Genomic DNA, 22,600 nt, shown 5'->3' on the forward strand with positions numbered 1-22,600 from the left:
GAAAAATGCTGTGGGGTGGACCCCCGATCTCACCCAACACACCCCCCACCCCCACCAACCCAACCCCCTTGAGCCGATTTTAGGCTGCAGAGAGTGGACAGGGCACCCACACACCTCGGTGCCACACTGCCTGAAAAACACAACCTGATGCTCCTTATATGGCGGCCAGTTCCTGAGGGGAGGGCCCGAGGTGGGAGACAGGATAGGGGGATAGGATGCTGAGGAGCAGCTGTGAGGAAAGGGGAGGGGATGCCGCTTTTGAGAGGTGGTGGGGGGCCTGCAGGCTATATACTCAGAGGGAGAGCTGCATTTTCCAAAGGGAGCATTAACTGCCTGTCTCAAGCCTGCTAGTTCTGGGGCTCAGTCAGATCTCTGTGCTGGGAGAACCTGCTGCTGGAGGATCAGACCTGCAGATATGTCAGTTTTCTAGTGTTGAATGAGACAGGGAAGTTGGTGTGAGGCTCTATCTGTGTGTGCAGCAGGCTAGTTTGAGGCTGGAGCTGGGACAGTTGTAGTTGAACAAGTGTTTGTGTGTGTGTGTGTGTGTGTGTGTGTGTGTGTGTGTGTGTGTGTGTGTGTGTGTGTGTGTGTGTGTGTGTGTGTGTGTGTGTGTGTGTGTGTGTGTAAAGAGACAATGATGCTGGTTATGCAGAAAGTGCATGTGCTGGTGTGTGAGTCATAAGGCTGGAAAGATGTGCCAGAAAGGCCTCAACAGAGAGATGAAAGAAACAGACAGGACTCAGACAAGATAAGGTGTGTGAGGCATGCATGGGAGAATAACTTGCAAAGATGAACAGTGAGCGGAAGGAGAGTTGGTTTATTTAAAAAGCACAGGACAGGTTGGAGGAGAGGTTCAACTTTGAAGGAGGAGGAGGGGGGTGGGGGCTTAGGCAAGGTGGTGTAGCATTTCTGAAGAAACAGCAGCTGCCAAATTGGCAGCTGGGAGGCGGCCCACGCAAGGAGGAGGCCAGGAGAAAGTGGCTTCGTCTTAAAAGGTTTGAACGGATATTTATAGATATCCTCACCAGGCCCCAGGGTTTCATATGAGACGGTGAAGGGAGGGGTGGGGCTGAAGGTGGTTCACTTATATCCATTTGGACGCCTCAGAAACTGCATCATATTCATAATGGTCGAGGGGTTTTTTTTCTACAGCATTTTGAGTCCGCTCTGAACAGATTTCCATCAGACAGTGTGCCTCGTATTCTCTCTGAGGGAGGGTCACCACGGAATGTAGCTGGTCTCTTTACTGGACGCTCTCCATCATTTTCAGAAACTCTGGAGAGAGAAAGAATGGACCACAGTGACTGAACCGACCCACCACAGAGCCACCAGACCCCGATCAGTGAATGAGTGAACAAATTCACTGTCCAAGTCAAATTATGGAAAAATCCTCCCCTTGGAATTATAAGGTTCCATCTGCATTCTGACCAGATTTGAGATATAGATGTTTAGACCCTTATAAGACCAAGATAGAGTTTGAGTTTGTAGATACAACCTTTTTGTTTTCCAGATTAAATGACCAAAAATGCATAAAACTTGAAAAAACACCTCCTATTATGTGAATACGTAGTACCAGAACTGGATTATGTGAATAACTAAATTTTGACAAAAAAGTCAGATAGAACCTTATAATTCCAAGGGGATGAAATGACTGAAATGGATAAAATAGGATAATGATATGTATCAATCATCATTCGTGTCACTCTAGGGCTGAAATGATTTTTTTAAAAGGACATGTATTTCTTTCCCTGCAATATTCATGCTCACATTTTATTTTCATCTAAATGCCTCATGTGTGTTAACTGTATAAAAATATTATAACCAATATATAAACTGTACACATCCTGTCCACATGTGTTGATTCATGATGGTATTAACTGAAGTTCTCTCACAGTCCACATTTATTGAAGAAGCTGTTGTTGGTTTTCAGGTTAACTAGACAACCATTGCACCTTTTAACAGCACAATTAGGTATAAAACTATCACATCATATCACATATCATATCATATCATATCATATTCGACTGGTTATCCCTAGCATAAGGACCAGACAAAGGAGGAAACAGGGAGTCTGGCTCTGTTTACCAGCAGCCCTAATGCTAGATAATTAGCTCTTTTGTGTTTGTTTAATCCAAACAGCAGCTGAAGTGTAAAAATAGTTTTACACTGGGCTATTTTCTGTTTCTTTGGCAGGCAGAGTGACGTCCCGGAGACACAGTGAGGTGGATGGTGGACAATGACAGGAATAGCCTGGGCTAGGTGGCTATTCTTATGCTGGGCTAAACTAAAATAAACTCCGCTAACGGGCTGCTGGTTCCAGTTTCACACTGAATTACACATGCTCTTACTCCAAAAGAACCCAAGTTAATAGCCTACATCTAACAAAATGTAAACCATCTCTTTGAACATGAGATTATGTTACAGAGACTCAGCTCCTCTGCAGCCGACACTCTCTCTGCTGTGATGAAGCTTCACCACCAACACTTGGTGGATTTGTAACTGCAGTCTGTTTTTTTTTTCTCTCTCTCTGTTTTTACATAACATATATTTTTGAACAGGCTGTGTAGCTTAATCTTACCATCAAAATCAATCCTTCCATCTTTGTTGTTGTCTGATTCTCCGAACATCTCATCTATATCTTCCTCTGTGACTTGCTCTCCAGTCATATGCAGGATAACTCCAAACTCCTCACGGTCGACGAAGCCATCTCCGTTTCTGAGGAGGAAAAGCAAATTGACCATAAACCACTAATTTCTCACCTGGCAGCCCCACTACAAACACACACACACACAAACACACACACACACACACACACACACTGCACTGTGGGGGTTATCTGAAAGGTCAGGTCAGGTTGCATCAATCCCAGCATACTATATGCTGTGTAGGAGGCAGATGAGAAACTCATTTCAGGCTTGAAAAGGTAAATAACAACTCCACATATAGATGTTTTTGTGTCAGTAAATTAGATTCTCTACCATACGGATACGGATCAACATTAGGACCACTTATAAATCCAATCTTAACTTCTTCTTATCTCATCTGATGCATTGTCCATGCAGACTGTGTGTGTAGGGTCAAAAAACATCAAGTTGCTTTGATGATGCTCTTATGTTGATTATTGTGTCATTTTCTACAAAGCGTCAATTGATTCTGCTGAATAATACGGTAAGTGTTACCTAATTGTTAAACATTTATACAACACTCACTCTTAAGTCTCTTGAATGCAGTAAAATGCTCTATAGTGTATGTGCTTAGGTAAGGCATTGTATTTATGGCAGTGTTATGGGGTCATAGGGGTTATGGTGGGTAGGGTATAGGGTGTCATACTTGTCAAAAATACGGAAGCATTCTGAGAGCTCTTCTTCGCTCCTCCCGGCCTGGTCCTCCTTTAGCTGTTGCACCATCATGACCAAGAACTCCTCGAAGTCAATGGTGCCGCTGCCTGAGAGGGGTGTGGGGGTTGGGGGTTAATAAGTGAGAAGGAGGTTGAGAGGGCGAGAAGAAGCTGGGAATGAAAATTAAGTAAAACCCAACCCCTGTAGTAAAGTTAGCTGTTCCTTAAATATCAGCACACAATACATGAACTTAATATATGAAATACATTAAACAGTAATTGAAGCATTATGCAAAAGCTTGGACACAGCACCATGTCAGTATCAAGGGTTTGGGTTGCTATCAGTCATTTCAATAGCACTTTTTTGCAAAATGACCACAGTGTATGCAGATGTGTTGATGTTTGTCATGAAGTCACAGGAAACATTTCCATCTGGTTCTGCTTTAAAAAAGTGCAAATTCTGGCCAATCAAGTCAATGAAATTCTGATGATAAAAAGGTGCTTAAACTTTAGTAGTTATTGTTTTTATTCTCAGCTCATCTAATAAAAAGTAGCAATGCATTAACAATTGATGAAAGCCATGTTCATATCTGTTTGCTTTGGGCATTTAATTTACTTCTTTTAACCTTATATTCAACAAAATATGTAATTTTCCCATAGGAGGCCAAACATTTGCATCATTTTATAACGTGTATACAACTGTAGGGAGGCGTTTGGGCTTTGTTGGATATGTGGGATTGTGTAGTAACTTATTTCAAAGCACTTTCCAGTCTTATTTATTTTGTTATTTATATCCAGAACATAATTTTCAGAACATCATCAAAAGAAGATGCTTATTTATGCAGGTTTTCATCCACTACAGTAATGTGAATGGTCAGAGTTGGTTCAATAAAATAAACAACAGGTGGTGCTGATTCTCCAGTCAGGTGCCATAATACCTGAGTCCAGTGCCAAAGAGTTCCAGTCAAACTAAAAACCAAAGAAAACCATGACTGTGTTATTGTGAATGAAAGCTTGGATTTTTCCATGTGTAAATTAAATAAACATTGGAATCTGCTGCTGTTTTTCATCCATAAGTGACATTTAAGTCATTGATATATTTACATCACAATCCATTGGATGAATTTGCTTATATTCAAGTTTTTATGTGCCCAATAAAAATAAAATATAACATTTGGATGGGAACTTGCCCAGTGTTAGTTGTGTGTGAAACAGCTGCATTTACATTTGTGGCTCTCAATTTGACTTTTTGTGGATGACTAAAGACCCCCGGGCCCTTTGTGGAGTCCCACGCAACACAGCTTCTTTGTTGCACTGAATTAAGTCCACAGTCCTTTAAAGTCTATGGACTTTGTTCTTTCTTGTCACACAGCCTCTCACCGTCCTCATCCACTTCCTCAATGATGGCGTCCAGCTCCTCTCTTGAGGGGTTCTGGCCCAGCATCCTCATCACCTGGCCCAGCTCCTTGGTGCTGATGTCACCGCCACCGTCTGTGTCGAACATGTCGAAGGCGGCTTTGAACTCTGGATGAGACCAGGAGACAGCTCAAATTCAGAAAGTTTCAGTGGTAACAAACCATACAAAAATAGTGTCATATATTATGTACATTTCCACAGAACTGAATTTCCACACATGCCATATATGCACATCCTGTACGGTATATGTGAAAATTATATAAGCACCATGTTAGACCACTTTATATTGAAAAAGCTTATGTTTATAAATGTATGCTTATATTGTACACTCATAATATTAGTATTTCCATCTCAAAGCTTGTCTGTATATGTTGATATTATAAAAAGTAAACTTGACTGTTATCCACCACTTAGCAAGAATATGGAGGTTGCCAATTAATTAACAAATTAACAAAGAAAAAGGTAAATAAACATATATAATTTATGTATGCATGTTGTTTTGCCGCTATAAATTAAATATACTGTATGTCTTTTATATAATAGGTTTCAACATGTCATACTATAGAAAAATTCACCACAGATATTTCTTTATATTTATAATAGATGTGGGTTATAAACCATATATATATATATATATATATATATATATATATGTATATATATATGTGTGTGTGTGTGTGTGTGTGTGTGTGTGTGTGTGTGTGTGATAACATATATGTATAACAATACATCTCCTTATACTTTACATATTAATTACTTTTCGGTTCCATACGGGAAAATCACAGAAAACATTATTTCTGGATCTTGTGTAATGCTGTCTGAAACTGTGATACGTCATATTTTACATAATGTATAATTTTTATTCATGATTCAGGTTAAACCATCACAAACACCTTTATCTTTAGATGAAGGAGCCTCAGGTATAACCCCACTAACCCACCCATGTAGTGGAGGAGACAGAGAAGGACTTACCCGCAATCATCTCCTCAGTCAGGAAGGAGCGGGCATCACTCTGGGCGTCGGTGGGCTGAAGGGAGGTGGGTTGGTTGGGTGGGGGAGGGGAGGTGGAAGGAGAGACAGAGAGAAGTTACCAATCCTGTGAAGCTGTAAACACCTGCAGCTACAGCAACGTCACCACCACAAGGACAGGACACCAGAGCAGGATGTGAAGACCACCGATCAGAGAGGAAACATCTTCATCAGTCCTCTATGAAACCCACACACTCTAACACACACCTAACTGCTCTAGCTACACTGATACACTGAGGTGTGTGTTTGTGTGTGTCATTTTGCCTCCTGTGATCTGAACAAAACAGAGGACGATTTCCATCCAAAACATCTCTGCACATTCTTGCCCATTTACTACACTTGTCAGGAGTGTAAAAGTGTTTTTGTGACCTTGCAGGTAGCCATTCCCTGTACTACATAATGGATTCCCTAATTCAAGAAGGCGTCTAATTGATTTTCATTTCATTTTCATTGAAATAAATGGAAATCAATACTTGTGGGTGGAAAGAAAAAAACAGAACCAGTAAAATCCTTCGGTATAGTTTATACAGTCGTTAGTGGCTTCTGTAAATACAAAATAGAACATGTTTTTCTGCATGTTCCGCTGCACTGAAACATGGAAACTCTGCTATGATCCCTCCTCTTTATATTTAAGCCGTGTTTTTCCATCAGGGCCAGAAAACCAACGGAGAAACCTAAAGCCAGAGACAGAACTATTATGGACGAAGTGACAGCCAAAGACTGGAAATAGCGTTAGGTCAGGTAAGAAGTCATGTTTAATCCCCCGCCAGCTGTCTGCATGTGTTCATGACGGCTCTTAAAGGCGAACGCCCCTCAGTATAAAACTCACTGATCACTAGTTTAATTGAAATAACTGAGATTCATTTTGGAGGTATTATGATGAAACTTGTTTTTATTTGTGCTGTTCCAGTTCAAACCTAAAATGTATTATTAAAACTGCTAGAGAGTGCAGCTTAGACATCTTATAGACTCTAATACTTGACGCTGCTAACCTATTTTCCTTGCTATACACAATACAAATATTAAAACAGTATGAAAACAGGTTTTCTTGTGGAGAAATAATAACTCAAAGTAACTGAGTAAATAAGTAACTCAGAGCACAGCACAAAAACACTGAGTGCTATTCCCCTTTAATTGTCCCTTCCATTTAGAGTAGTTGAGGAGGACAGTGAAAGATTTTCCCTCCTTCCCTTTTGCTTGACAGAGCCTCATCAGTATCACAGCATATGGTGGGTCACACAAACCTGCTGGTTAGTTCTATTTAAAGCTAAATTTAAGGTGAGACTATGAAGAGGATTTGAGAGGAATTTTCTCAAGGTGAATGTCCTGAGTTAGGACACACAGGAAAGTCAGTATGTCTTCTCACTTTACTCAGCTGTGAGCTTTCTATCTTTAGTATCGTCCCCCTGTGATCTAAAGATCAAATCAGATTGAGTTTGAGTGATGGAGTACAAAAGCAGAGGGAAATCATCATTCTGTAAAACAGACACAAACACGTCAAAGTTTCCAACAGCAGGTTACCAGTCAGAAAAAAAAAATCATTTTCCGTCTGCAGCAAGGATGCTGCCCCAAATTAAATTCCCAAGTAATTCAATATTTCCAAGAGATAAAGCAGCGTTTAAATCCAGCTATGCTGCAGAAGAAGCCTCGCTGGGTGAGCAGAAGAAGTTTGTCTTGCTTCACATAGTCTCCATCTTCTGCCACCTGGTTTTTAGTCCTCATCAGTGGGAAAGAAATGCAAATCCTCAAAGAACCATTAAAACTACATCTCCTCCTCCTAGCCGTTTCCCCCTTTTACCTCCCTCTCAGCTGTCGGTTTCTTACCATGGTGGCCGGCTGTGCTGAACAACAGACACCAGTAAAAACAACAGACGTCTGGGAAATATAGTCTCCCGTCTACACAGTTCAGGTAGCACTGTGGCTGTGTGCCCCCCTCCATAAGTACCCTCTTATCCCTCTACACTTTTACTGAAAATGATCAGGATTGGGCAAGAGCCCCCCTCCTCTGACAGGAGCCAGCCAATCAAATCCAACTTTAATTTGTGTCCTGTTACAATCTCCTGATGGACATCCCCTTGTGTGGCACACACTCCAATCCCCCATATTTAGATAACAGACAAGCTCAGTGACATTTATTTAGAAAAAAAGAAAACACATTGCAGGCATCTGGCAGCTGGGGGTTATTTTGGCAGAGGATCAACTGGGCATCTCAGAGTGGATGGACACTTGATTTCACATAGTGCACAACGGCCCCAGTGCGCGCGCGATCACACACATCACAAACGCGCACGCTCAGATTAACACCTCGGCACATGCACGGATTCTCTGCCCCCTTCCTCAGTGTCCGTTAACCCATCTATCTGCCCCGTCTCCGTGTCCTCGCCGCTGCTGACTTGTCCTTGCACTTGTGACATCTGTAACTTAAGAGGCGTGCAGCAAGTGGACTTGTGATCTCACACAGCTGTACCTCATCTTTAACCATTTTAGCTGCCGGTTTGTCACTCCATCAACAAGTACACAAACAAAACCATCTCATGTAGCCACAACCAGGCCAGGCAGGCAGAGGTCACGGCTGACAGAACATGGAAGAGTTATGGGAGAGTGAACTTTCGACGACAGAAATACATGTGCTGCTCTACCATTCATGAGGGAGAGATGTTTCTTTTTTCTCTCCCAAAGGTTTTGTTTTCTAATAGCAAGTGTTGTAGCCGATGGTGATTAGCCCGGGTAGTAGCCTACTAGCAGTAGCACAGAGGCTACATACCTTGAACATGATGTCATGAATTCAGCTCTTCTTTAATCTGCACATGCTGCAGGTTTCAGTGCCAAATATAACAACTCCCACCAGTGCTTATCATGTACTGAAACTAGAGCATGTACAGCCATGCTGGCCCTTCTATGAAACTCTGTTTTACTAAATGGTTACATGTTAACAGATGTGAACAACTTGTTCACTTTTTGGCACTATAAAGAAATATCTCATAATCTGAATGTCATTTCCTCATTATTATGCACGTAACTACATAAAGAAGTAATTTGATTTGATGTAGGGACAATAATCATTAAAAAAAAAATTAAAAAAATGGGTGCACCAGATTTAACGCAAATCTAATTTCCATCTGGTGTCCAATAAAACATAAAATACACACAATGTTTTGTACATTCCCACACTAATCACACGATACCATCTCATATGTCAAGAACACAGTGCATGGAGTGCTGCTTGGATGTAGCAAAAAGGGTATCCTATCCCTCAGGTGCTCTTCAGTCAGGGAGATCCAGGAAAAGCTTACAAACAGAGAACTGAGGCACTCATGAGGGTGATACTTATTACTGATACATGGCTAATCTATCAAAAACATGCGTACGCGTTTCAGCTAAACTGGCCTTCATCAGGGCAAGGATGAAATGTTTGTCAGACAGCTCAATTCACTGTTAAATAGGTAATTACAGACAGCTCCTCAGTATGAGCAGGTAGGCGGTCACATGACCTGATCAGCAGGATCTGCCAACGACACAAAAGAGGGTGAGAGACTCTGTACAACGGGAGGAGAATCAGCATTACACAATTCATTCAACAAATAATCAAAGAGGAAAATAAAAAATAAGAGCAAAAAATATATGAATGTTGAGCTTACTGTAACAAGAGACTGAGGAACCATCATCACTCTCCAAAGATCAGTCTTAAAAGACAAATGGAGTACATTCACAAAAAGGGAGAAAGATCCAGTTCTCAACCCTGGGTAATAGCCTTTAATGTATATTATCCAAAATGACTCTCTTTGCAGGAGTCTTTTGAGTCTATCTCCAGCCCTGATTGAGTTTTCAATATGTTCTATGCCTGATATCTTTAAAGAGCCACAATTACCATGATTTACATCTTTGTAATGGACAGCCATGGAGTACTGTGGATTACAAGTTCTAATTGCATGATTATGCTCTGCCAATCAATTTTCGCTTTGTTCTCTCCTCTTATATGTATTATAAAAAAGAACTACTAATTATATGTGGAAATAGTATCAAAATTGCACTGTAGAATAAAATCTCTATGAAAGTTTGAAAGTGGTGGTAATTCAGTACTTGCTTTGAATTCCTTATATATGGCAATGTAGTGTTTCAGGCAGACTGATGGCTATCAGATGATAGAACGCTCATCACAACTAGACTTATGCGTTGGACTTGTGATTTAACATTTAACTTAAACTTGCGACCAAAAACTTGAGACTTGACTTGGAGTCTAGCTCAAATACTTACAGTAAGATTAATTTAAATTGTGGCCTAAGACCTGACCTGCATTGGTCCTCTTTCCTCTTTCAAACATAAATGGTCAATAAATCACCCTGAAGGGCCTTTCACACCGAACGCGGCAGGCGGCGGAAGGCGGCAGCAAACCCATTCATTGTGTACGTGCTACCGCGGCGCACCGGCGAACGGCTCTGCGCCGAGCTGAGCGGCACGCGAGGTGGGCGCATGCCGCGGTGGCGCGCTGCGCCCGAATTAAAAAATGTTTAATCTGGGCGCAGCGCGCTGTGACGACATCTCGGCGCGTCCAATAGGAGAGGATGTAGTGGAGTCTGAAAAAAAATCAGCCGCTTGCAGAGTGAAAACAAACGGCCAGACGTTCAGTTAAAGTGACGGATGCATGAAGTGAGTTGTCATCCTCCTGAGGATCAGACCAACTCTCTCTAACAGGCTGTTAAACTGCTCCCTGCTCAGCCTGACGCTAAAGTTCACCTGGAAGCGCTCGTTTTGTAGCTCCTGGCGAACATATCTTTGCATATACCCCCCCAAATGCTGTCTTGTTTGTTCGGTTGCTCAGCAACTCGCGCCATATGTGTACGCGCTGCCGCCCTGCTCTGCGCCTGTCTGCGCTGTACCTCGCGGTGGGCGCAGCGCATACCGCGTTCGGTGTGAAAGGCCCTTAAGAGTAAAAATAAATGACCCACACTAGGGATGAGAAAGCAAAGACGAGGAACTTCATCAACACAGAGATCAAATTGGATAAACAGATAAATGATTTATTTATGATTTATGGACAAGGGGTGGGATTTAACAAGCACTGCTTCTTCTCACTCATTTTCGAATATGTATAAAGAATATAATGGTTACGCTTTTGTTTTGAATGTTTTTGTTTTCAATATTTGTTCTTTAACTTGCTTATGTTATTACAAACAAACATATGTACTGTCTTATGAATATTGCTTTTCTTTCTTTTATTGCTTTACATTTATTATCTGTGCTCGTACTGTTGTTGCCTGCTGCGACACTGTGGCATCGTGTGATAAAAAAAAAAGGAATACCTTATCTTGTCTTAATATAACACAAATGCACTGTTACAGTAATATGAGCAGGGAATGAGGACGATTTAACTGCACAACCCCAAGTATTTCTTTTCCATTTCAGACCCCCAGGTCAGCTGATGGAAACATTAGTTAATCTTGGAGTCTCTGCTGATCTTGGTGCACACACTGGAATTTTAAGCAGTAAGGCTCCGCAGCCTGTCAATTCTCTCACTGGAGATCTATTTATGCCCACAGTGTTGCCTCATTGGCATGGAAACAAGAGCAGCTGAAGGTGCTAATAACTTATCAGGCATCTTATCTGGAGATCAAGAGGTCCAATGTACGCTCAAGGGGGAGGAGCTCCTCATAAATAATGAGACTGATTGAGTAGGGGGAGGTTTTCTCATTTAACAAGAGAATGAATGATAAGACATTGAATCTGAAATTAACCTGTCGACAGTTTGAGCCAGATGACGAGAGTCCTAGGTTGATCAAATTTTATTGCATCCTTAGCTCAGCATAGCCTACACGATATTCCTATTACCACATAATGTCAACAATCTTTGAGAGGTTAAAGGCGTACAGAAAAGAAAATTGAATTTGAGCCCACTCTGGGTCATAAAATTAGTGTAATAACTCATCTATCAGACGATGTAGCCCAAACTTAGTGCAAAATTCTATTTTTGAGTAAATCCGGGATGAAAGTGTGTATTTTTTTTCCGCATTGGATAATGCAGGCGCACGGATTATACGTCAGCCTGCGCACGATTCATCAGCCACTGATATTGGATCCGTGACATCTGTCATTCAAACACCTGAGACACGCACACACACACCGAGCTCAGGCTCGCCCCAAACATTAAATATCCTGCCCGCTCGATAACGACCAATCAAATTCGTTTTCCTTACTCGGGTAAACTTGTGTTGCAGCTCGTGACAACTCGGCGCGACAAACAGGACTAACGGCCATTTCTGTACACTTTTAAATTGTGTGATCTGGTTTATTTTCATTATTTAAATCATCAGCTCTTGGCCACAGCAAGCAGACATAAACAAAAGCAGTTAAAGGTGAAGGTCAAAGAAGACGGCAGAAACGCGACAACCGGGTCAGCAGTTTTGCAAGCTGTTTTGGCTAACATGTTAGCAAACTGTCATCGACTTACATACTCAGTAGTAACAGATCAGTGGTCATCTGGAGTTGACTTTCTGGGCATCTAATAAATGTTAAGTCCAATTTCACTCTCCTTTTAGCTCCAACAACTCCTAGAAAATGATCCTCGCGTTAGCTAAGGTTAACAGTCATTAGTACGTGGCTATGACACTTGCTGAAACAGCTTCTTTGGTGATAGGTAACTGTTATGCTTCAATAGAAATTGGTAAAACAGAGTGTAACAGTGGCACATAAAAAAAATAAAAATAAAAATAAAAAATCAACAATCTGAATTTTGAATTTTATAAAATTTAATTTCTAACTGATGGACACATGACCTTTGGCCTTAAGTCTACTTCCAGGCTGGCCACATGGAGTTTCATTCAAAGTTTGTAGCGGCTGTTAACAGATTTCTCAAACTTGAGATGTCTGGGCAGTTCTGAGACAAATATCTACAGCATCGGACTTGGTTTGAGTCCAGGTGGGGACTGCTACATACCATGCCTCCACCCCTTTTCTCTCTTTCTCTCATCAAGTTTCCTGTTTCTCTAAGACCTGACCAACAGTGGTGAAATGTTGATGTAATTATCAAATGTACAGGAAAAGGGATGTAGGCTTTGTGCATTAATAGGGAGAAAAATATTTTTGCATTATATTCAATATGAAATTAAACTACCTCTACTAAAATGGGTCCTCTAATCTGCTAAATGTCTTTCAGGAAGGCATCTCACTGTCTACAGAACTGAAATTAATTCTGAGAGCTGATATGAATCATGGCATCTTAAAGCAGAAGTAAGCGATCTGGTCGTTTTGGCTAACTTCCTGTCAGCCGATGGAGTTAGCAGTCCCCGCCCTCGTCCCTACGTCACCACATGCACACGCATCCCTTGGCTGCACACACAGAGAGGACCGCCCCTTTATGCTGTTCTCTCTCCTCATTGGATAAAGGTTGTAGGATACAAGGAAAGTTTTCTCCTCGGTTTACAGCAGAGCAGAGTGACTGACAGACCCGTGTTTCGGACCAAACACTCTATGTAAGTCAGCTTTTCTCAAACTTTTTTCAGTCAGGGCACCTTTCAAAAGTGCATAAAATCTCACGGCACCCCTGTGTAAAATGTAATTCAAAATGACACTGCATAGCCTAAATGTAAATGTCCTGTTTATTTAGACGGGACAGTATTACAGTATTTATGCATAGGTGCCTCTGTAGCCTACATATGCACACACACACACACACACACACACACACACACACACACACACACACACACACACACACACACACACACACACAATAATCCGCAATGTGAGAGGAAGAGAGAAAGGTCTACATGCGCGCAGCGCGCAGGCACGCATTCACATGAATATCCACCGGCGTCTCCCCTCCGTTCTGACTCCGTTGCGAACAATCAGAGAATTTCCACCGGTGGAAGAGGAGAGAGGAGGCTGTGACTCACCATCAATGTGAGACGTGAGCCTGGTACGAAGCATTTTTTTCATAGCGTCTGGTGGACACGGACCCTACTGCTCTGAGTGCCCGTGACCAACGGCCGTGTCCACGGAGCGGTCTCTCTCTATAGCCTACTAGGGGTGGAGTGGGGCAGGGTTAGAATAAGAAAAATAAGAAATATGGGCTATATTTTGCTATTTCCTTCAGAAGTGGGCACTAAGATCATGGATTTGTATTAAAAGTAGGCTACAGAAATGCTGAATGGGGTGAAAGAGTCTCTGAAAGAGCTGCAATTAGTGCCACTCAAGCATTAACGCTGCTGACCAGAACATACATCCAGTCAGGTATATTTCCCCCTCCCTACTCTGCTCTGCGAATGGATTTTACTGACAGCGCGCTGCATACGCCACGGTTTCGGGTCTTGTCCATGGATGTATTGTCCTACTCACCAACATGCTTCGGTGCCATAGACTGTAAAAAGAATGGACGTAGCATCCGTGACGTCACCCATTGGTTTTGGGGAGTCGTTTTTAGCTGTGTCCCAATTCAGGGGCTGCAGCCTTCGGAGGACCCAGCCTACGCGGTCTCCGGAGGCAACGGCTTCGGAGGCTCCTCCGTCGGCTGCATCAACGGTTGGTAAATGGGACGGTCTAGCCTTCAGAGCATTACCTGATCCGAACGTAAACAATGGCCGAACGTAAACAACGGCCGGACGTTAAACATTTAAAAGTGCCGCTTGCAACGGCTCTACCGCTCCTCCTCCTCTTTTTTTTTTTTTTTTTTCAAGAAGTAGAATCAATACAAGGGCAGTTATCATTAATATACTAATAAACAAACCATTGAACAGCAGCCAGGGGGGGGGGGCTTCAGGCTATTAAGTGAATAGAGAATAAAGAGCACAAGTAATGTGTTTTCATAGCTTTCTTATTAAAAGTTGTCACACACACCTCTGCTCCTCACCTGTGCAGCCAGAGCAGAGCAGAGCAGAGCTCAGCTCAGCGGGTGACCGCACCTCCGAGCCGGGTTACCGTGGCTACAGCACAGAGCTGCTCCGTTCGATAGCTAACGGCTAGGTTGCTAATAACAACAACGGTGCAGCAAAGCATCTTGGGATACGGGAGGCCGCGAAGGATACTCGCGGTGCATCTCCCGAATGGGGGTCATGCCTATGTTCCCACAGCCCTATGTTCCCTCAGCCCTATGTTCCCTCATTTCTAACTTTTGTTGTCACTGAAAATTAGGCCCTATGTTCCCTCAGCCCTTTGGTCCCACCATTGGTTGGGTTTAGGCAATGAAGAAAGGAGTTGGTTAAGTTTAGTAAAAAGACCAGGTAGAGGCTAGACAGGCCAGATAGGTAGAGTCCAGATAGGTAGAGAGAGTCCAGAGGGAACATAGGGCTGAGGGAACATAGGGCTGTGGGAACATGGCACGCTCCCTCCGAATGCAGGGGAAAGGAGGACGCATTTGGAGGCTGCATTTGGAGGACCCTTCGAATTTAGACGAATTGGGACAGCCTTCGCGCAGCGCTGTGACGTAATCGGCCTTCAAATGCACCCTCCGAAGGATGCAGCCCCTGAATTGGGACACAGCTAATATGGCGGCCTGAACAGCACCATGTTGGATTTACCGGCCGAGTTCCCGCCCACTGGCCTCGAAGCAGCTGTCCACGGAGCTGCTCAGACCTGTCACTCAACGTTTCTGTGCCCTAATTGGTCAGAGTTTTAACCTTATAACAGTAAAACGGAAAAAAAAATTCACCCCCCTCAGAGTGTGTGCGGGGGTAGAAACTATCGATTGAGACGAAAAAACGTTCTGACACCAGGCTTTTAACATGTTTACTGAGGATGTAAAGTCGGCGATTTTAACATGGGGGTCTATGGGGAATGCTCCCTTCTGACACCAGCCCCCAGAGGAAGCCGGGGGAATTGCAGTTTTTTGAACGCGGAAGTGAGCTTCACTTCTAGACCGACAACTGCCCCCTTGTTCGGTGCCCATAGGTTCCGACTCTCAAGTGGTTAAAATCCAGAAGTAACGGTACCGCGTACCGACCAGGTACCGACGTACCGGCCCACTTAGCACGGACTGTGTTGTCTTGTTAAATTAATATAACTTATAAATAACGTGACACACGGGCAGGACTGATAAGCTTTGCTGTTTGGCTTCTGTGAGTCGTTCTATTTTTAGCCGTAGCCGCTAGTTTAATGATAACTTTCTCAGTGACTTTTCTCCATAGATTTTCTCTAGCGCGTTTCCCATTTCCCATGAGGCTTTGCGCCATTCTACAATTTAAGAACGAACAAACATTGCTGGTTATTTTATATGTTTGGTCATGAAAGTTCAGTTATATCTGAACAAAAATAATTAGATTAAGACAGGAGGCTAAACAAAAATCATTTAGTAGTCTGGATTGATGAGAGTCTGCGTCACTATCGCAACCATGAGTGAGATGTACAAAGACAAGAAGTGGTATAAATAATGGTTGGACAGTTGATATCAATTAATACTAGGAAACCTTGAAGATTATCATGAGAACATGATTGACTTACAATAGCCTTAACTCATTGAGGCTGGTCACGAAGGCCGCATAACCGCGCAGGGCAACCTGCTCGATGGTATGCAGGAGCATATTGGCTGGGCGGCCGACCGGGAGATCTCCTGGTCGGCTTTACAGCCACTCCTCAACTAATATATATATATTTTAACTCTGAGCGCTCTGAGCGCCACGACAAAAAAAGGAAACTCCGACAGCTTTTTTCCGAGCTCCATAGGATCTGAATGGAAAGTAGACGGTGGACACGGCCCCTTTGCATATATAAAGAGAATGTATTCTATGAAATGTCAGAAGAGGTATTTTTTTCACGGCACCCTTGACGCAGTCAGACGGCACCCCAGTGTGCCGCAGCACCCACTTTGAGAAAGGCTGATGTAAGTAATTGCTGTCGGAAGATATAACTATTTAAGACTTGTATTAACACAAACATTCCGCTTACTTCTGCGTTAAGTGAGATAATGATGACTAACACAGATGGATAGATGGGGTCAAGTATAAAATTATTATTAACCAAATGATTTTTGGGTCATGTTGAGTGTGAATAAAAAAGGTAATTGTAATAGGTAATACACAAATACTGTAGATAGATATTTATTGTAAAGCTTAGCTAACTTTATATTTTCACGTTAATGTTTGTCAGTGTATCAGATGGCTCTTGACTTGTGGTTGATGATTGTTTAGTGAGGTTGATTCACAATTGCCCCATCTGTAACATCTGGCTGAGGCAACAGTGTTTGGGCAGACATGATCGCACACTATCAGGTTTAGTACTGGTCTGGACCATTATCGGCTTTCTGCTTTTCCTCGGTGCTGGCTGCCACTGGGTGCGTGCTGATCAGAATCCACAATCTTAACAAGGTGCTCATTACTGTTACCGCAGTGACAAAGGGCCAGTCTTAATGAATCTGGTGGTCACTGGATTGTTACCATGGCATTTGCATTAGCCTACTCCCTGCTGCTCTCCCACACAAATTTGTTCAGATAATGATCCTCTGAATGAATGCTTGCCTGTTGGAGTGGACACACACACTTGCGCTAAAAGAAAGGTTTACTGTGTGTGTGTCTTAGAATTCCCTGTGGGACTGGTTACTGGTGGTGATACCACGAACAACCAGGTAAAGACTGTTATTTACTGGAAGTTGGGGTTCTTATACACTTTTAATAATCATTTTTATTCATGCACTGATATATATTTGTCTATTTAAATGTTCAGTATGCATGCGAGTTGTATGGGTTTGTGTTACCTCATCGACAGGATGAATGTGCATGTAGGCAGCTGGTCCTGTGTATAACCACTGTAACTATAACCCTAACACAAGCGAGCTGATTGCTATGAAACACAATGGAAACTTTTTTGTTCTGTGCATTTGAAATGTTTGTATTATACTCCAGTGTACCCACGAGCTGCTGCAGAGCTTGTGTGTGTGTGACATGAATAAATCACCAGACTGGGTGAATTATTGTCTGCTGATGGCAAACCTGTAAAGTAAAATCTTTGTATTGTATTTTCCTTTACACACCATAGTAACATTTGGCCCATAAAACCTGTGTCAAACCCCTGGTGAAATGTATTTGGTGTGTGGACATGAATGACTTTGTTTTGTTGTGTTATTTCAAACACAAATGTAATAGCATGTAACAGGCTAAGATGTTAGCTTGCTGGTAAACACTGTTGTGTTAGTACTGCCAAATTGAACATGTTGTCATTAGCATTCAGCACAAAGCTGATACGGACAAACCTTTATGTCTGCTTTAATTGTTAGTATTACTGTCTATTGTACAGTGTTGTATAGTACAAGTCATTTGATTTTATGAATTAGATATAAAAATGCCTACACTTATTGCCCCTGACAAATAAACTGATAAATAAATCACCCTGTCACCAATCAATATTGTGTTATTGTGAAGTGAATTTGAAACAATTATTAAATAATTAAAAACTAATACACTTCTGGTTAGCATCTGTCATATTTGTGTGTTGGCTATATTCAGAGTGTTGTTTTCTTTTTCTTTTTTTATCTAACAAAACAATATTTGAGCAGGACTGTTCTTCCTGCACCACCTCTGAAACCTTAACCTACTTTGGTATTAATGCAAACTCTACCAGTCAAGGAGAGAATACAATAAACGTCTAGGCTTTCAGTTTTCTTCTCTCCTACACAACACTCCTCCTCCTCCTCCTTCTCCTCTTCATCACACTCCTCCTACTGTTGTCCTGATCCCCAGCGTCTCCTCTTTCCTCCTTAACCCCCTCTCACCCCACTCAGTCATCACTCCTGCCATTTCCCAATGGCTGCAGCGCAAGTTCGGCTTCCATGCCGTCCGACTTATGTCACCTCCTTCATGCTGTCTGCCGGCTGACTGACAGCACCAGCTGATGCTCTGCCCAGCTCAAAACTTTCTAGAGCTGCCTCTCCTCTTGTTGGCCAAGACCAAAAGGGACAGAAAATGTGGGAATACTTTGGGGACCACGGACCAAGAACCAATGATAAAGAAGAAATTGCTTGTCTGTATTTTATCATTTTCATTTTTTGCCCTCTCTTTTCGCCTTCTCTGTCCACCTTCTATTCCTGGACATTCCCCAGAGGAGCAGCTGAAGCTTCCAGACAAACACACCCTATATAAGGCTGGAGGTATGCCATAGCTCCTCCCCCACTGGCCTTCTATCCCTCCATCCTGATCCTTCCTTCACTCCTCTTATACCCCAGTCTGCCTTTCCTCTGTTCCTGTCCCTTATAGCCCCTCCATTAAAATATGATATATACTGTACACTACCATAAAAAGCTCTGCAATTTCTAAGGGGCCTTGAGACTAGCATGTTTATTCAACCCTTAAGAATACTGAAATAAAATTATTTTGTATGGTATTTCAGTGAATTCCTCCAAAATTAAGGAACATTCCAAGTTTGTTGATGATGATAGCCATTTGAAAATGTAGAGTGTATACTTATTTTTAAAATGGTAGGCCAGACTACACGTGAGCCTTGAAAATTACCCACATGAGACAGAAGGAGAGGTGGAATATTTTCTCTTAAAAGAGACAAAAAGGGATATGTGCATGCAGTGCATGAGGGCCAGCCTCTTTGGATTATTATAGTCATGACAGGGTTCCATCATTCAGCTGAAGTGGAATATTCAAGCCTTAATGAATGAGCACGTGCAAACATGTGCTTTTGGGCAAATTTGGACAAAAAAGTTAAATTTGGTTCTGACATTTACATTATACTGATGAATGCCCAGGTTCACTCCCCTCACCACCATTGGAGCAAAGGTTTTATTCAAAAAAGAACTCTCCTCTTGTTTCAAAGAAAGAAAAAAAAGAAAATCTATCTGACTATTACATTTTCATTGACATAGACAACTAAGTCTTGCATTATATTTATCAATCTAAATGTATGCATGAGGCTAGCTTTTATTTTGAAAATCATTAAAAAAAAATATTTCTGCGTTAAGGTTGAAATTGTTACACAGAACTCTAGATTGGTCACATACTTGTATTGTTTTTCTACAGTTTGTAATTTGTACAGATTTGATGCTACTGCCTATGTGCCTTAAATTGCCGCCTTGGGATAATTAATGTTTTTTTTTTTTAATTGAATTGAATTGAATTGAATTGAACTGAACTGAACTGAACTGAACTGAATTGAATTATAATAATAATAATAATAATAGATTTTATTTGTATGGCGCCTTTCATGGCACTCAAGGTCGCCTCACAGAAAATAATTACATACAGAACATCAGAACATCTCATAAGCAAAAAACACAGCATAAAAAACAGCACATATAAAATATTAAAAACACAGCATAAAGCACCAAGGAAGAAACAATGAAATGAATTAAAACAAGTGCAGTGACTTAGATGTGATGAGCAAGTCGGAACAGGTGAGTTTTGAGTTGGGATTTAAACAGATTAATAGATGTGATATTACGGAGGTCAGGAGGGAGGGAGTTCCAGAGCTGGGGAGCAGAGCGGCTGAATGCTCTGCTCCCCATGGTGGCCAGGCGAGCGGGGGGAACAGAGAGGTGAATGGAAGAAGAGGATCTAATTGTGCGAGCAGGTGTGGGGATGTGGAGGAGGTCAGAAAGGTAAGGAGGGGCGAGGTTGTGGATGGCCTTGAAAGTGAGGAGTAGAATCTTATATTGGATACGGTAGGTGATGGAAATGGAATTGAATTGAATTGAATATGATTTTGTTGTGTCTTATGAAACACAGAGAGTGTTATGACTCATTCATGCATAAATTGGCCAATAAATTACATAATTACAAGGTAATGTCTCTTAGCTAATATGTATAAATTGCATCATGCAGCATAAATCCTGCCTGGGATGTGTGAAGTGGTGACCTGGCACTGCAGTTCCCAGTCTTTAACACTGGGGGTCAGTCTGCCCCTTTTAGTCAGTCTAAAAATGATTTGTTTTCCTATGGTTTTCATGAGCCAGAAGCTGTTTTTCCCCCCCAAAAAATTCAAACTACATTTTGTTCTGTCACAGCAGGGAAATGTTATTTATAGTTGAATCAATGTTTGGGTTTATGATTTTAGTCACATCACCATTTAAAATGTAAAACAGTTACTTACAGTTTTTCTCATTTGCTAAAACACTTTTGTCTGAAACAAATTCTCAGTTGCCTGAACCCACTGATTGAACCAGTCACTCTCTTTTGGCAAAACCATCAGCACTTTTCACCTGTTTAGAAACAACTTACCAACACATTTTCATTGTGATGCACCTGTGTTGCATAATGCTGAGCACAGGTGGCAAAAGTCAAACGCAACTAAAGCACGGGTGTCACCAGTTGAACACAACAACTCAAAATTGATCACACTTGTGTCCAATGATGTGAGGGAATACAGTAAGCCAGTTCAGGATGAAGTCCTGTGGCCTGACCCAGTACAGATCAGAGAAAATACAGTATGCTGCGGCTGAGTAATGCACTTCTCATTTGTATATTTTTGTACTTTATTTTTACGTATATGCCTCCTGCAGACAAGTGCTAAATGCACAAGATTTCTCTTTGTTTTTGTACTGTACAAGTGCTATGTGTAAAATGCACAGGATTTCTGTTTTTTGTACCTTTTTTTTCTTTTACAGTACTATGTACAAGTGCTAAATGCACAGGTTTTTTGTTTTGCAAGAGGAGAAGATGAGAGACACAGGGTGAAGGAAGAAAGGATGAGGGAGGGAGGGATGAACTGGGAAGAAAAAAGAAGAAGGAAGGGAAAGGGGATGAAATTGGTGTGGGGAGGGAGGGAGGAGGGTGAAAGAAAGGGAAGGAGAGAAGTGCTAAATGCACAGGTTTTTTGTTTTGCAACATGCATTTAGCCCACAGTGAACGATAAACATTTATTTCTACAGCTTCATGTGCTGAGCGTTGTGTTTTCTATTTTTCTATGTAGTGTTTAGTGGCTGCTCAGTAGTGCTTTTAATTTTGATTGACTCGGGGCACGATTTGACAACATAGTTCAGTTTTGGGCACAGACTGAACTGTTTTGAGGTGAAAGTTTGGTTTTGCAAGAAGAGTCTGAGGTTTTGTGAATGTAGCTTGAAAATTGGGGTTTGTGTTCACAGTTTAGAGAAAATGAGAGAAGCTTTCAAGAAATGTGTCTTAGCAATCGAGAAAAACTGTAATAGCTTTATAAACATTTAATTTTTAGAGTGGGCAAGAGTTGTGGGAGGCTTCACTGACCCAAACAGAATCAGCATGGATATGAATTTAGCTTTTCCTCTTCCTAAATGGTTGACAAGCTGCCTGGAATCATGATGGGAAGAGAGAGGGGGGATGAATGACATGTGATAACCCTTCCCAGTCAGACCCCAGACAGTGACCTGAGGGAAGAAAGTCAGATCATAAATAAATGCTCCATTCACATTACTATTATTGAACAGTTTTTATCCATGTGCCATGTGTGTGTGTGTGTGGGGGGGGGGCATCAGGGCACCTGGGGCGTCAGGTAGGTCAGGTCATCAGGGAGATGCTGGGGGATGCGAGGCGCTCAATACAATATAAGGAACGGGATAGCACGGGCAGTTAATGTTAATCTGGATCCTTGCCTGTGATGAGGGACACGGAGGTACGTAACCTCACCGAGCAGTGCGGCTGGTGGAGTGAGGAGAACCGGACAGAGTCGCGCGTAACGGCGCACTCGGACGTCGCCGGCTGCCTCTTCCTGTCTGTAATCCCCCACGGTCAGGCTGTTCCGGTGCTGATATGCATCGTTGTGTTGCTGACTCTCTTTTCGTTCCTGGTGAACGGACTGACTCTGTTCGGGCTGGGACGGTCCGAGGATCTCTCCTGGGAACCGCGTTTCGCTCTCCTGAGGAATCTGACTTTGAGCGACCTCGTCCAGACCCTCACTTTCAGCCCGGCCGTCATCCACTCATTA

General features: G+C 42.2%; 1 protein-coding gene across 1 annotated transcript; it reads right to left on the minus strand.

Annotated features, from left to right (window-relative positions):
- Positions 1-792: 792 nt before the first annotated feature.
- Positions 793-7,693, minus strand: LOC146984180 (troponin C, skeletal muscle-like). Its single transcript, XM_085781102.1, has 6 exons — positions 7,607-7,693; positions 5,726-5,780; positions 4,718-4,861; positions 3,331-3,445; positions 2,579-2,715; positions 793-1,275 (listed from the first exon to the last, which is right to left on the minus strand). Exons 1-6 carry the CDS (start codon positions 7,607-7,609, stop codon positions 1,244-1,246), a joined length of 486 nt encoding a protein of 161 aa, XP_085637228.1. The 5' UTR covers positions 7,610-7,693; the 3' UTR covers positions 793-1,243.
- Positions 7,694-22,600: the final 14,907 nt, after the last annotated feature.

This window comes from Trachurus japonicus, chromosome 7 (assembly GCF_045865225.1).
Source record: "Trachurus japonicus isolate A0001 chromosome 7, Traja_1.0".
Taxonomy (NCBI): Eukaryota; Metazoa; Chordata; class Actinopteri; order Carangiformes; family Carangidae; genus Trachurus; species Trachurus japonicus.

What these genes read in the sequence shown, in the direction of transcription:
- LOC146984180 (XM_085781102.1), bottom strand. An exon ending in TGAGGAAGTGGATGAGGACG is followed by an intron (nt 3,446 to 4,717) that starts GTGAGAGGCTGT and finishes CACCCCTCTCAG; the next exon opens with GCAGCGGCACCATTGACTTC. An exon ending in TGCTTCCGTATTTTTGACAA is followed by an intron (nt 2,716 to 3,330) that starts GTATGACACCCT and finishes TTTCCTCCTCAG; the next exon opens with AAACGGAGATGGCTTCGTCG.